The sequence below is a fragment of the Cricetulus griseus genome, chromosome 4 (assembly GCF_003668045.3).
Source record: "Cricetulus griseus strain 17A/GY chromosome 4, alternate assembly CriGri-PICRH-1.0, whole genome shotgun sequence".
Lineage (NCBI taxonomy): Eukaryota > Metazoa > Chordata > Mammalia > Rodentia > Cricetidae > Cricetulus > Cricetulus griseus.
The window spans coordinates 100281709-100297130 of NC_048597.1; the positions used below are offsets into that span (position 1 = coordinate 100281709).

A 15422-nucleotide genomic window follows, 5' to 3' on the forward strand; every position below is an offset into this window, starting at 1 on the left:
CGGTGCTGTGGGATGTTGGGAGCCCAGGCAGGTGTGGAGTGGGGGTGGGGGTTGAAAACCACGCTGAGTTCTAGGGTCACAGAAGAACTTAGAAGAGTCCAGAGTGAAGGCTCTGAAGAGACGACTCTGGGTAAATGCTCCCCCATGCAAGTATGAAGACCCAAGGTGGGCTCTCCAGCACCCACGAAGAAGAGTCAGACTCTTGTGTTCCCTCTGTCCCCATCTCACTGAACAACGTTGAGACCCAGGGCCTCATCCATCTTGAGCATCAGTTTCCCTAAATACAAAATGAGAGGCAAGATTCAGGAAGGACCAGGCAACATAGGTGTCCCTTGGGGAAGTGTGACCTCTTGCCCTCTCATGATTGATGATTAACCCCAGGCTACCTGGGGTCAAATGGAGCTGCTTAGCCATGATCTGCAGCTAGGACCCTGCCCAACTCAACTCTGCCCTCACATTAACCCCTCCCCCATCACTATCAAGTACCCATTCTTGCAGAAGGCACTAAGGACCCAAAAAGGACAGAGAGTAGAAGCTCTTGCAATGGCTATAGTGTCAGATATGGAGAAGGCTTCCTGGTGAGAGGAATACCTCAGTTGTAGACAAGAATCTGCACTTATTACATGCCTGTGGTATACCAATAACATATTCTCAAGGCTCTCATGGCCAGCACTGGAGATCGAGCCTAGGACTTTGCACATGTCAGCTAAGCTCTCTACCACAAGCCCCTAAGAATGGAGTCTCTTTAGTTTTTCTTGCAATGGGATCTTGGGTAGTCCAGGCTAGCCTTAAACTTGCTATGTAAACGAAGATGACACTGGACATCTTATCTTCTGGCCTCCACCATCCAAGTGCTAGGATTATAGCTGCACACCCATGCATGGGAATGTACACACACACACACACACACACACACACACACACACACACACACACACACACACACACACACACACACACACACACGGGAGGGGGGAGGGGGGCCACTCTGGCTAAGTTGTTAAGAGCACTTGATACCCTGAAGACTCAAGTTCAGTTCCCAACACATACATCAGGCGGCTCACAACAGCCTGTAACTCCAGCATGTCTGACGCCTCCATGGGTGTCTGCATTCACTTTCACATAACCCCACACACCATGCACACAATTAAAAATAATAAGTCATAGCCAGGCAGTGGTGGCTCACACCTTTAATCCTCAGGAGGCAGAGGAAGGCAGGTCTCTGTGAGTTTGAGGCCAGCCTGGTCTACAGCCAGAGCTACATAGCGAAACCATTTCAAAAATCCAAAATAATAATAATTCCTCTTTTTTTTTTTTTTTGCTTGTTTTGTTTTTTGAGACAGGGTCTCACTATGTAGCCCTGCATGGCTTGGAACTCACTATGTAGACCAAGCTGGCCTTGAACTCACAGAGATCCTCCTGCCTCTGCCTCTGAGTGCTGGATTTCAAGGTGTGTACTACTGTGCTGAACTAAATCTTTTTTTTTTTTTTTTTTTTTTTTGGTTTTTCGAGACAGGGTTTCTCTGTGGCTTTGGAGGCTGTCCTGGAACTAGCTCTTGTAGATCAAGCTGGTCTCAAACTCACAGATTTTATTTTCTAAATCTTTTTTAAAAGAAAAATATTAAGTAATAGTACAAGCCAAATGCTGGCATGCCTGTAATTTCAGCACTCCAGGGACTGAGGCAGGAGGATTGCCATGAATTCAAGACTGTCTCAAAACAAAGCAAACAAACAAAAAGAAAAATAGGGCTGTTGAGATGGTTTGCCAGGTAAGAACACTTGTCACCAAACTGACGGCCTGAGTTCAGTTCCCAGGACCAACATAGTGGAAGGAGAGAACTGATACCAAAAAAATTGAATTCTGACCTCCACATATATGCTGTGGCATGCATGTGTACAAACACACACACACACAGAATAAATAAATGTAATTTTAATTTTTTGTTTGTTTTTCAAGACAGGATTTCTCTGTGTAGCTTTGGAGCCTATCCTGGCACTCGTTCTGTAGACCAGGCTGGCCTCGAACTCACAGAGATCCACCTGCCTCTGCTTCCTGAGTGCTGGGACTAAAGGTATGCGCCACCAACACCCGGCTAATTTTAAATTTTTTAATGAAAACAGAGAATGAAAGAAAGCAGAATAGGCACAGGGCTCCTATGGAGGAGGTCGTGCAATCAGTATCTAGAACACAGATCATGGAGCAGGGCTCTGCTGCGCATAGTAGCAACACCACCTCCTGGCTGAGGAACCCTAGGCAGGACACCCAACCTCTCTGTGCCTTGTTTGCACTGCTGTGGGGAGGGACACAAGGCTCCTGTCCGGTAGAGCAGAGCCTGGGGCCTACAGCTGGTGCTCTGTTGTCATTCCTATGGCTGTAAAAGAAGTCATCTGAGAATACAGCAAAGTTGCAAAGAAGCCCGTGATGTCATTCCATCACAAAATGTACAACTATCTGAAAGCAACAAAAAAAATGCCAGTGATCGGACACCGAGGAAACAGTTTCAGAGAAACCGAGTCATTTGCACAAGGTCGCATAACAGGGGCAGAACCAGAGGCTGAATCGCAGAGGGACTGGGCTCCACAGCTGCTGACTGGACCTGGGGGTGGGGTGGGGTGGGGAGTGATGCTATGTTTGTCAGCCAGCTCCTGTCCCTGACACCTCAGGCCAGCAAACAGCCACCATGGCCAGTTGCTCATTAACCCTCATTTCACCACCCTAGCCCCAGCTGTGCCTCCTGTCCCCAGGACAAAGGGACCTTTCGGCTGAGGTAGGTGGAACATCCCATACTTGCCAACCACCCTCTGTCACAAGTCTTACCTCATACTCTTCCTTGCATGACTTTCTGAGCCACTAGGTGGGACTAGGGACCTGGAAGGTGAAGCCACCAGTACAGCCAGTGAGCAGCGACTGAGAGCAAAGAAATCCAGGTCTTCCCACACACTACTCAGTGTAGTTTGGCCAAGTTCAAAGACTCCCCATCCCTGACCAACAAATTTGATCATTGCAGACTTGAGAATACGACTTTAGGGCTTTATTTCCATCAGCCAAGTTAACCTATCCCATCTTCTTTGGAAGGTCACAGTCCTGTGGTCACCCTGTCCTCCCACTCTGTTGCCACCCAGCACCCAACCATCACAACTCAGAACAAGGGAAGGAGTTAGGTGCAAAAAGCTAATGTGACTAGCTGGGTCACCGGGCACAGAGACCAGGGACCAAGCTTCGAGGGACATTCAGCCTGGGTGCACCTCCTGAGAGACTTAAAAACTCATAGCTAAGCACCATGTATGGTAGTGAATGCCTGTAATCCCAACACTGGGGAGGTAGAGGCAGGATAATCAGAAGATAATGGCCATTCTTGGCTACCAAGGAATTCAAGGCCAGCCTGGGCTGCAGGAGAACCTGCCTTAAAGCAAACGAACTCTTAGCTAACCTGGGCAGGGTGGTGTATACCTCTAGTCCCAGTACTTGGGAGGCTAAAGCAGGAGAATGAAGAGTTCAAAACCAGCCTGAGCTACATAGTGAGATACCCGTCTCATAGAACAAAACCACTTGGGCTTCAGAGAAATGGAAAGAGCTTGTGACAGAGATGAAAACATAGATGTTTGGAGTGGGGGGTGAGGGTGGGGAAGAGGCCTTGACACTGCTGTCCAATGCCCCTGACAGGATGCCTTGGGCTGGAAGCACAGAAGGTTCCCACATAACTCAACAGTTACCACCCAAGTTGCATTTGCTGCAACCCCTAGAAGAAGAAGAAAAATAAAAAACCTTGTCAAATTAAGCACTGTATGTACACTTGGCATGAGGGGGTTTTTGTTGTTTGTTTGTTTTTGCTACAGACCACTTGCCAATAAACTGTGGCCACGTCTCTCTGAGGGTCTCTCAGGGCGTTGGATTTGGCCAGCTCCCATGTCCAGCATGGGTCACCATGGGTAATGATAACCCCTGGGAGAGGCTATTGCCTTTAGCTATTGCCAGGTCCTGACCTTGGCTCTGTGGCTGATTTTACACATCAGGGATCAGCAAAGACTGTTTGTCACTAGGAATGACGCACAGTGGGAGTCAGCAACAGGCAGTGCCACCAGGAAACCCAAGAGGGTTCTGGGAGCTCCCCCGCCCCCATCTAGCAAGGGTTGCAGCAGGTAACCACAGTGAACCAGCCCAGTGGCTGCCAAGTCCTCAGCTGGGACCACAAAGGTTGGACACAAACAAGGAAGGCTCATTGTTCAGGCAAATTCTCTTCTCTTTTTTTAACATTTAAAAAATAGTTTTAGGGCTGGAGAGATGGCTTAGTGGTTAAGAGCACTGACTGCTCTTCCAAGGGACCCAGGTTAAATTCCCAGCACCTCACATGGCAGCTCACAACACTCTAACTCCAGTTCCAGGGGATCCGACACCTTCACACCAATGCACATGAAGTAAAGTTAAATAAATTATTTTAAAATGTTTTTAGATTTGTTTATTTATTTATTTAGGGTTGTTTGTGTACCATGGCACACAAACATGACAATCTGTGGGAGTCAGTTCTCTCTACTGTGTGGGTACAGAGATGGAACTCAGGTCATCAGACTTGGCAGCAAGTATCTTTACCCACTGAGCCATCTTACCAGCCTTTCTCTCTCCCTCTCCCCCTCCTTCCCCTCCCTCCTCTCTCTCTCTCTCTCTCTCTCTCTCTCTCTCTCTCTCTCTTCTCTTCTCTCTTTCTGTGTGTGTGTGTGTAACATTTTACTTTTTTAAAAAAGATTTTATTTATTTATTATGTATACAACATTCTGCTTCCATGTATATCTGCACACCAGAAGAGGGCACCAGATCTCATAACGGATGGTTGTGAGCCACAATGTGGTTGCTGGGAATTGAACTCAGAACCTCTGGAAGAGCAGTCGGTTCTCTTAACCTCTGAGCCATCTCTCCAGCCCAACATTTTACTTTTATGGGACAGGGTCTCATGTATCCCAGGCTGGCTTTGAACCCACTAGGTAGCCAAGGATGATGTCAAACTCCTGATCCTGCCGCTTCTGCCTCCCAAGTGCTTGGGAGGTTTGTGCCACCACACCTGGCCACTTTTTTTTTCTTTAGAGACACTTTTTTTTTTCTTTAGAGTCTTTTTCTGTACCCCGGTCTGGCCTCAAACCTGTAGCAATTCTGCCTCAGCCTCCCATGTTCTAGGATGACAGGTGTGAGCCACCATGTCCATGTGATGAGTCTCAGGGCTCTGGTTCAGTAGCAGTTGGATAGAACATGTTTTGGACACTTGAGTTTAAGTCATGGCCACAGTTCCAGGAACAGAGACAGCAGAACAAGGAGGGCTGAATGGCATCTGCTTTACCCTGGAGTGGTTCCTCAGATGCCACCTTTGGTACCTAGAGCCAGCTCATTTTCTGTTGTGGGACAGCTGCCCCAGGCATTGCGAGTAACTAAGTATGATGCTCTTCACTGTGATACAACTATAAATATCTCCAGACACTGTCCAGCGCCTCCTGAATACAAAAATCACATCACCCTGGGAGTGGCTGTACTGGATCAAGGTGTGGGAAGGAGGCACTCATGAAGGGGCTGGAAAAGGTGGTGGGGGCCAGGGCTGGGAATACAGCTGTGTGGGTCGGATGCTTGCCTAGCTCTGAGCTCCTAAAGACTGACTCCCCAAGACAGCATTTTCCAAGTTAGCTTCTGCCCTGATGACTCTCAGCAAATGTCATCCTCCAGGCCTGTCCTTACCTACAACATGACACACACCTCCACAGAGGAGATACATGGCTTGGGAGCAGAACTCCATTAATCTGGCAATCGGTTGCTGGTACAGAGAGATACAAGATGGCTATATCCACACAAGGGCTTTGTGATGTCCATGTCATCCCAGCTTGCCTATCTCATGTCCTTGACCCACACCCTGTGGTCATCCCTGTTGTGGGTGATCAGAGGGAGCAATGACAACACACAACTTGTTCTGCCTGGGGGTGGGTATGCCTGGGCAAGCCGACTGTGCCGTTGTCAAACTGTGTTCATCTGTATTCTCAGTCCAGCCAGTGAGACAAGAGAGCTTTTTTAGGGCGGCCAGAGAAAGAAGCAGTCAGTCCGTTTGCCTGTGTGTGTGTGTGTGTGTGTGTGTGTGTGTGTGTGTGTGTACCCTTGTGGATACACAGGCCTCTTCACACAGCCAGAAACAGGTCAGAGGCTTGGAGTAGAGCTGGAAGGATTTTTAGATGTAAGACCCACCCCCAGATCTAGGTCATGGTAGTGATGGTGGTGTTGATGGTGATGATGATGACGGTGATGATGAAGGTGATGGTAGTAGTGATGGTGATAATGGTGTCGATAGTGATTGTAGTGATGGTGATGATGAAGACTACTAATACACACTAGCTGCCTGTTGTATTTCATGTCTGTCATCTAACACTCATTCACATCTCCAAAGCCTGGCACAGAGGTGTGGCTCTCATCCCCATTTACAAATGAACAAACAGAGGCTGTGGGAGACAAAGGCTCTTGCCCAGAACCACTTATCTAGTAACAGCAGAGCCTGGACTTGAACCCAATCTCCTGGGTCTTACCCATCTGCCCTTTTATATGTAGAGTCCCTAGAGGATGGCAGTAAGCAGCTCTGTCAATCACTGGGTTGGGAGTCCTGCCCAAGTCCCGCCTCTCACTAGCTCTGTGACCTGAGAGTCCCTCCCCCTCCCCCGCTTCTTTCTATTTTGAGACAAGAACTCACTCTTTAGTCCAGGCTGACCTCGAACTCGAAGTTCTCCTGCCTCCACCTCTGATGTCCTGAGCCGCCATGTGGCTGGGCTGTGGCTGTTTCCTAGCCACATACTGGTGTCCAGCAACTACCTGGCTTTCCTGTTGTTGTGGGATGGACCCCAGGGCCCCTGGCAAAGGCTCTTTAGTGCTACCCCATTTCCATGCCCCAGGTCCTACAGGCCCTTGAGAGATAAGTGTCTTCATTTGCTAGTGAAGAAACCAGGAGGAAAGGGAAAGTGGACAGAGATTGAGGAGCAGGATGGAGACCAGAACTGAGTGCCCTCCCCTGCCACCACCACCCGGGACTGGACCAGGGGGGGCGTGGCTTTAGGGGAGTGGCCTGTCTGGGCCCTTATTGGCTGCCCTGCAGTTTCTCCAGAGAATAAAGCCCTGGAGCAAAGCTGTCTGCCAACCTTCTACTCTCCCAGGACACAGACAAAATCTACCCCTCTAGCTTGCTTTGTCCAGCTCCTTCTGTGCCAGGTACGTGGCCCCCAGCCTCAGCCTCACCCAAGAACTGACAGCCAGAGACAGCCAGAGTTGGGTACCCAGGGAAGGGGAGAGGGGCTGGGGCACATCCAGTTCAAGTCCCCGTGTTCTGATCTGTAAAATGGGACGGTGGTAGGACCCTCAAGCTCAGGATGCCACTGGGTGAGATGTGACAGGCTGTGTTTACTGAGTGCTCATGTGAGCCAAATGACAAGGGAGGGACTTCTGCCCTGGAGCTAGTGCCCTGCACCAGCTACATTTGCTAAGACCCCCACCCTGTGCCTTTTCCTCAAGAGTCTCACCATCTATGGAGCCGGGTAGGACTGCTCTCTGGGGTGGGAATCATTGCGGAGTATCATTTTTCCAAAGGTCCCCAATGTTGCAACCTGAGACAGGGACCAGGCGGGGCTTCCCAAAGCCACCTGGAAGGGGTCTACATGGTGGGTACCACCCACCAGCCAGAGGCTACATCAGCTGTGCCTTTTAGATCCAGAGGAGGCCCAGTGTGTCAGGATGGGACCTAGCTGAAAGATAAAACAAACAAATTTGGAGGTACCCTTGATTGGCATGCCCTTCTTCCCTGGCTGTCATTCAAGAGGTCTACTAGAAAGGGGGGCCTAGTTGGCTTGCCTGCAATCTCAGCACTTGAGAGGCAGGAGAATCACAATGAATTTGAGTCCATCTCTCTTGACACTGAGGCAGGAAGATCACAACAAGTGCAAGTCTCTCATATACGCACAGGATCGCACACACTTACACACAAACGCACAAATGCATGTACACGTGAGTCACCATCTGCCTAGGCTTGATCCTACTTGGCCCTAGATCTCTCTTAGGGATTCCCACTGAGCTGCAAGGTGACAGTGGCTGAGCCAGTGTTAACCCAAAGGCTTCCTCACTGTCATGGTGCCATTAGCTAAACCTGAACTTGTCATGTAGCCTGGAAAGGGTTCCTCTCAATGTGGGAACTGTGTGATCTCCACGCTAAGAAAAAAAAATCTATAATTCTATTTGTAAAAAACTGAGAGCCACCAGGTGGTGGTGGCACACACCTTTAATTCCAGTACTTGGGAGGCAGAGACAGGTGAATCTCTGAGTTCAGGGGCGGTCTGGTCTACAAAGTGCTTCCAGGATAGCCAGGGCTACACAGAGAAACCCTATTTCAGAGAGAGAGGGGGGTCTTTTGTTTTTGTTTGGAGATAGGGTCTTATGTAGCCAAGGATGACCTTGAATGCCCAATCCTCTTGCTTTCACATCCCAAGTACCAGGATACAGGCCTGCACCAAGACCAGAGGCTCATTTTTTAAAATTGTATGTGTTGAACACCAGGCATGGTGGGACACACCTGTGATCCCAGCCATTGGGAGACTGAAATGGGAGGATCAAAAGTTCAAAGCTAGGTGAGTTCTAGGCCAGCCTGGTCTACAGAATGAGTTCCAGGGCAGTTAGGGCTATTACACAGAGAAACCCTGTCTTGAAAAACAAACAAACAAACCCCTCAAAACACAAACAAAAATTTCAAAGCTAATCTAGACTACATAGTAAGAACATACTGTATGTTTGTTTTTTAAATCATATGTGGGGTTGAAAGATGGCTTAGTCTGTGAAAGGGCCTCCTGTGAAAGCCCTTCCTATAAGGACCTGTGTCCACAGTCCTAGAACTAACTCACTGCCAAGCACAGAGCTGGGTGTTGGTGGTGCACACCTTTAATCCCAGCACTCAGGAGGCAGAGGCAGTCAGATCTCTGTGGGTTCGAGACCAGCCTGGTCTACAAGAGCTAGTTCCAGGACAGTTCCAAAGCCACAAAGAAACCCTGTCTCGAACCACCCCCCCAAAAAAAATGCCAAGCACAGAAAAAAAAAAAAACAAACTTTGATCCCAGCATTAGAGATCAAGAGACAGAAGGATCTGTGGGGCTCACTGGCCAGCCAGTGTAATTGAATCAGTGAGCTCCAGGCTCAGTGAGAAACCCTGCCTGAAAAAATAAACTAGATTGTAATAGAGGAAGACATCAGATGTTGATCACTGGTCTCTGAACACACACACACACACACACACACACACACACACACACACACACACACATTCTGATTCAGCTTGTGCAAGCCCCTTCCCCTGTTTTTGCTCAAGTCTGCAGCCTAAGGATGTTTGTGTAAGAGCCTTCCTCTGGACTTGCCCAAGTCTGCAGCCTAAGGATGTTTATGCAAGAGCCTTCCCCTGCCATATGAGGAAGTTTCTGAGCTCATAACCTTCCAGCTCCTGGGGGGGGGGCAGCTGAGATTTTCTTCTGTGCCCTTTCCTTATCATCGTGGATATGAAGGAGGGTCATAGAGCTTAGGAGGGCAGCTGTCTTGACCTTTTGCATCTCCTCCCTGCCTCCCAGCCATGGCGGCCCAGGAGCCTCTCCACGTGAAAACCCCACTTCGTGACAGTATGGCTCTGTCTAAAGTGGCTGGCACCAGTGTGTACCTAAAGATGGACAGCTCTCAGCCCTCAGGCTCCTTCAAGATCCGAGGCATTGGGCACCTCTGCAAGACGGTACAGGGCAGGGTGGCATCCTGGCAGGAAGGGCACTCCCTCCTACCTGACAGTTCTAGAGCCAGGTGTGCAGACGTACAACCAAGATTTCAGCACTCAGGAAACTGAGGCAACAGGGTGGAAAGTGAGTAGCATCCTAGGCTGCATAGCAAGACTCTGTTTCTAATCATCGTCATCATCATCATCAGGGCTGGAGTTTAGAAGGCTCAGCAGTTAAGACCACTAGCTGCTCTTGCAGAGAGCCTGAGTTCAGATCCCAGCAATCACATGGTGGCTTACAATTACCTGTAACTCCAGTTCCAGGGGATTTTGACGCCCTCTATGATCTCCAAGAGCAATTACACCCATGTGCATATAATTTAAAAAGAAATAAATATTGGGAGAGATACCTAAGCAGTTAGGAACACTTGAGGCTCTTTCAGAGCCTCGCTCTCAGCATCCAAGTTGGTGTCTCACCTCTAACTCCAGCTCCAGGGCATCTGATGCTGTCTTCTGCCCTCTGAATATGCATAAATAAAATCTTAAATAAGTACAATCTTTCTAAACAGAAAATAATTTCAGAATAGGCTATACATATCAGGATTCCCTCTGGCAAAGGGGTGCCAACCCATGAGAGTCCCTCAAGATTGACACCTGCCCCCTTGCCCCAGCCAGTCTCCTTGGGGGAAGATACGCCTGAGGGAGGGAGGTTCAGATGCCAAGAGGAGAAAGGTGGGTTCGATGTGGATTGAAGATGTTCCAGTGGGAGGGACCGAGAGATAGTCTGACCTCTCCTCTTGTCTCCACAGAAGGCAGAACAAGGCTGTAAACATTTTGTCTGCTCTTCAGGTAAGTAATCAAGAGGCTTTCTTTCCCTTCCTATCCTGGACTGTGTGTCCTGAGGCCAGGCACATCACCTCTCTGGGCCCTGGTCTCTGCAGCAGTAAGCCCATTCATAGAAGTCCAGATTTGGGGTTCCAGGATGAGGCAGAGGTCACTTGGGAGGAGAGGGGAGTCCAGAGCCTGACAGGAAGGGAATGATCCGCCCCACCTGGGGCCGCAGACCCTCCTTACCGACGCCCTCTCCATTGCCACCCTGACAGCGGGCAACGCGGGCATGGCAACTGCTTATGCTGCCAGAAGGCTGGGCATCCCAGCCACTATCGTCGTACCCAGCACCACACCTGCCCTCACCATCGAGCGGCTCAAGAGTGAAGGCGCCACAGTTGAAGTGGTGGGAGAGGTGAGTGCGGACCGGCAGATGGCAGGTGGCAGGGCTGAGAGGGCTCCTGACATCTGGGCAGAGTCCTCGTCATTTCATTCTCTTTCTGCTCCTATTGCCCTGCAGATGTTGGATGAGGCCATCCAACTGGCCAAGGCTCTGGAAAAGAACAACCCAGGGTGGGTGTACATCCCCCCTTTCGATCATCCCCTCATCTGGTAAGTTGGGGCCACCTCACTCCTTACTGCACATACCTGCCATAATGTGTAATGCCTGCTGATTCTCCATGCTGCACACCCAATTTATGCAGGAGAGAACACACAAAGACCCAGATGCACACATCAGCAATGGGGGTGGGGGGTGGGGTGTCTCCAGACACAGAGTTGGGGAGATCAGCTCATCTGGGGGTGACTAGGAACAAATGAGGTGGGGACACATTGATGAAGGTAGCTCTCATGTGATAACATCTGCCATGGGCAACTGAACCTCAGCCCCTGGGGACATTGGGAGTCTGGGGAGAATGAGCATCCAGGAAATGTGTCCACTGATGGGTAGGAAGTGGGTGTTTATCCACCCACTCCCACAGCCATCCTCTTCGATGGGGGTGGGGTGGGGTCATGTCTCCTACACAGTCAGTGTCCTATGAGACCATGGCTCACATGGGCAGGGACCATTTCTGGGCTTCACCACTCCCTGGGATGGAAACAAATACAGACCTTATCTGGCATCTTCAGCCATCCATTGTATCTTCAGGAAGTCCATCCCTGACCTGCCACCCTTCTCCTGCCCAGGGAAGGCCATACTTCCATCGTGAAGGAACTGAAGGAAACGCTGAGTGCCAAGCCTGGAGCCATTGTGCTATCAGTGGGCGGCGGGGGCCTGATGTGCGGAGTAGTCCAGGGGCTGCAAGAGGTGGGCTGGGAGGATGTGCCCATCATTGCCATGGAGACCTTTGGCGCCCACAGCTTCCATGCTGCCATCAAGGAAGGAAAGCTGGTCACCCTGCCCAAGATCACCAGGTAAGCCTAGGTACCTCCCTGTTATACACACAGTGAAAAGAGGCTTTGGTCATTTGCCCAAAGTCACACAGGTATGTGTGTGGGACAACTGGGTCTTTATGTGAATAATGGTAGGTAATGTCCATCACTTCTTGAGGTCCTCATGCCTCACTTCTTTGCTGGCTGCTTTTCTGGCTTCCAAGATGTTCAAGACCCTGGCTGACCCTGGGGACGGCAGGGGGGGGGGGGAGAGACACCATCTTGCCTGCAAGGAATTTATAATCAAATCCAAAATTGAACTTTGTTTCTCCCTTCTTGAGAGAGGGGGGGGGGACTATTAGGAACAGCTCCTTGAAACTGGGGCCAAGTTCCTTGAGTCTGTTGCCTCACTACTCTGAGTGTGTCGACCTAGAGTCCAAAGTGGATGCTTTGTGCCAGCCATCACACCCACACTCCACCTGAAAACAGGAAGTGAGGGCAGAAGGACGCACCTAAACTTTAAAGACAAAGTGGGGCTGCTCCTCCACCAAGAGTAAGGTCACACACCAGCAAACCCATCATTAGAGTTGAAATTGTTGTGAATGAATTGAACCTGGTCTGCCTTACCTAAGCTGTTTCAGCTGTTTGGCACACAGTACTCTCATAGACCAACCCTGGGCAATCAAAGATGTCTGTACTTCCTCTTATTGCCCATTGGGTAGAACTTGGTCACAAGGCCACACCTAGCTGCAAGGGAGACTGGACAAGGTTTACACTAGGCATCCTTGAGTACAGCTAGAAGAGATTTCTAGGGAGACGACAGTTTCCGTCATAAGCAGAGAAGAATGAATCAGGTAAAGGGATACTTCCAGATTTCTGGGAATGATGGTGTCCTGATACACTATTCTTTCCTGCCAGATGGAGTATGGGTGCAGTAGCTGGCACTCAAACAGCCATTTTGGACCCTGAGTTAATATGACCTTGGGGCATCTACTGCCCTATCTTTGTTCCTGATTCCCCTTCTACAGAACTGAGTTGGGGTGGGGGGGGGGCTGGAGAGATGACTCAGAGGTTAAGAGCACTGGCTGCTCTTTCAGAGGACCCGAGTTCAAGTACCAGCAACCACATGGTGGCTCACAAGCATCTATAATGAGATCTGGTGCCCTCTTCTGATGTGCAGACATACATGCAGACAGAACACTGTACATAATAAATACATCTTAAAAACAAAACAAACAAACAAAAAACCCTGGAAGAGGAGGCCTTCCTCTTGAGCCTGGCAGGTTGGGGCAGGAGGCATGTGAGCAAAGGTGGCGGTTCTGAGCTGGGGACAGGGCATATCTGAGTCAGGCCAGTCTGAGACCACTCACTGCTGGTTCCGGGGCTGGGCAGGGGTGCCCATTCCCACCGCTCACCTGTACTTCCTGCCTCTCACATACATCCTCCTGCCTTGTCTTCCCTTCCTGTGCCTGCTTCCCACTCCTCTTCCCATCCCCACTCCCATCTCCCAGTGTTGCCAAGGCCTTGGGTGTGAACACTGTGGCGGCACAGACCTTGAAGCTGTTTTACGAACATCCCATTTTCTCTGAGGTCATCTCAGACCAGGAGGCTGTGGCTGCCATCGAGAAGTTTGTGGGTATGTATGGACTTAATTAATACCATTCATGAAAGAGTGAGCCTGCATCTGCTGCCATCAGTTACTAGATGAAGGCTCTCTGATGACAATTAGGACAGTCACCACTCTGATTACAGTAGATGGCCAGTTAAGGCATCCTCTCCACTATCGATAGGAGTCTTAGCTGGGGTCATCCTTGTGGATTAGTGGGAGCCAAGCACTGGGTTGAGCCCTGGGAGTCCTGTTGAAGAGAGGATCAAGGTCATAAAATGGGAAACCCAACAGCTGACCCCAGCTCTTGGGAGCTCAGATTGTGAGCCTGCATGGGACAAGCCTAGTCTCTCTGCATGGTTGTGACACTTCTGTAGTTTGGTGTTTGTGGGGCTCCTAGCAGTGAGATCAGGACCTGTCCCTGGCATTTATGTGGCAACCCAATCCTCATGCTGGGTTGCCTCACTCAGCTTTGATGCAGGGGGAGGAGCTTGGTCCTGCCCAACTTGAAGTGCTATATTTGTTGACTCCCATGGGAGGCCTGCCCTTTCTGAATGGAGACAAAGGAGGAGTGAATGGGGAGGGGGATAGAGGGAGGAGAGGAGAGGAGGGAAGGGAAACTGTGATCAGTATGTAAAGTAGATGAGAAAAAATTTAATTAAAAAATTGCCAGGCAGTAGTGGCACACGCCTTTAACCCCAGCACTCACTCAGAGGCAGAGGCAGGGGGATCTCTTGAGTTTGAGGCCAGCCTGGGCTACAGAGCGAGTTCCAGGATGGCCAGGGCTACACAGAGAAACCCAGTCTTGGAGGGAAAAAAAGACCATAAAGGATAATACACATTGCCAACTGTTAATAACTGCAGCTTGTGCCACACACCTAGGCTCCTATAACCCTCTCAGATGCCTGAGAGCTCAGCATAGGCTGAAGAAACCAGGCTGGGTTCAGCCTAACTGCTCCCAGCCACGGCGAGAGGTTTGGTCCAAGACTTAATGGTGTTGACAGCTGACCAGCCCCCTTTCCTGCAGATGATGAGAAGATCCTGGTGGAGCCTGCGTGTGGGGCAGCACTGGCCGCAGTGTACAGTGGAGTGGTGCGCAGGCTGCAGGATGAAGGCCGGCTGCCAGCCTCGCTGGCCTCAGTGGTCGTCGTTGTGTGTGGTGGCAGCAACATCAGCCTGGCGCAGCTGCAGGCCCTTAAGGTGCAGCTGGGCCTGAATGGACTGCCCAAGTGATGTCCACTGCTGTCCTGGCCACCCTGAGAGGGACACCAGCCACCCCTAAGTAGTGTGGGCAGGGGATGCACCTGACAGTGGTCCCACCCTCCCTTTACATGTTTATAATGTGCACTTTTTCATTGTAAATAAACAAATATATATATATATATATATATTTATAAAGCAAAGACTCTTAGATTTTGTTCGTTTGTGACATGCGGTTTATGTGCAGCCCAGGCTGGCCTCAAGTTGGAGATCCTACTTGGGCCTCCTGAGTGCTGAGACGACAGACATTGGCTACCATGCCACACCTGCCCTGGCTCCCAGAGGAGAGATGCTCCCCACACAAAAGCTGGTCACTTGGGTCTCCCAGGGGACTGGTGTAAGAGTGGGGCCCACACATTCATAAATCTAGAGAGGCCGTAGGGTAGGGGCAAAGCAGCTGGGGGAGGCATAGGCAAGGCCGCTGCATTCTATCATGAAGTTCTTACTGACAGGTCAAGGACATCCTGAAACATTAGTGGCCCCACCCATGTGCATGAAAATCAACCCTGTACTCTCATAAGACAGGGAAGGGGAAGTGAATTGACCTTTGTGTCAAACACCTCCCCACCCAATAAAATTCCTGACAGACACTGGGTTGGCTGGAGCAGAAC

General features: G+C 50.1%; 1 protein-coding gene and 1 long non-coding RNA gene across 2 annotated transcripts; one reads left to right on the forward strand and one right to left on the reverse strand.

The window, feature by feature from the left end:
* The first annotated feature begins 9614 nt into the window (after nucleotides 1-9614).
* Nucleotides 9615-14784, forward strand: Sds (serine dehydratase). Its single transcript, XM_035443273.1, has 7 exons — nucleotides 9615-9767; nucleotides 10556-10595; nucleotides 10850-10989; nucleotides 11095-11186; nucleotides 11760-11987; nucleotides 13457-13581; nucleotides 14579-14784. The coding sequence occupies exons 1-7, from the start codon at nucleotides 9615-9617 to the stop codon at nucleotides 14782-14784; spliced, it is 984 nt and encodes a 327-aa protein (XP_035299164.1).
* Nucleotides 10017-13098, reverse strand: LOC118238654. The gene is made up of 3 exons (XR_004769501.1): nucleotides 11685-13098; nucleotides 11223-11379; nucleotides 10017-11127 (listed from the first exon to the last, which is right to left on the reverse strand). It is a non-coding gene; the product is annotated as an uncharacterized LOC118238654 (long non-coding RNA).
* Nucleotides 14785-15422: the final 638 nt, after the last annotated feature.

Excerpts from the sequence above, each read along its gene's own strand:
- Sds (XM_035443273.1), top strand. The coding sequence starts at position 9,615 with ATGGCGGCCCAGGAGCCTCTCCACGTGAAAACCCCACTTCGTGACAGT. Across the intron at positions 10,596-10,849 it reads ACATTTTGTCTGCTCTTCAG|CGGGCAACGCGGGCATGGCA; the intron begins GTAAGTAATCAA and ends CCACCCTGACAG. Across the intron at positions 11,988-13,456 it reads ACCCTGCCCAAGATCACCAG|TGTTGCCAAGGCCTTGGGTG; the intron begins GTAAGCCTAGGT and ends CCCATCTCCCAG.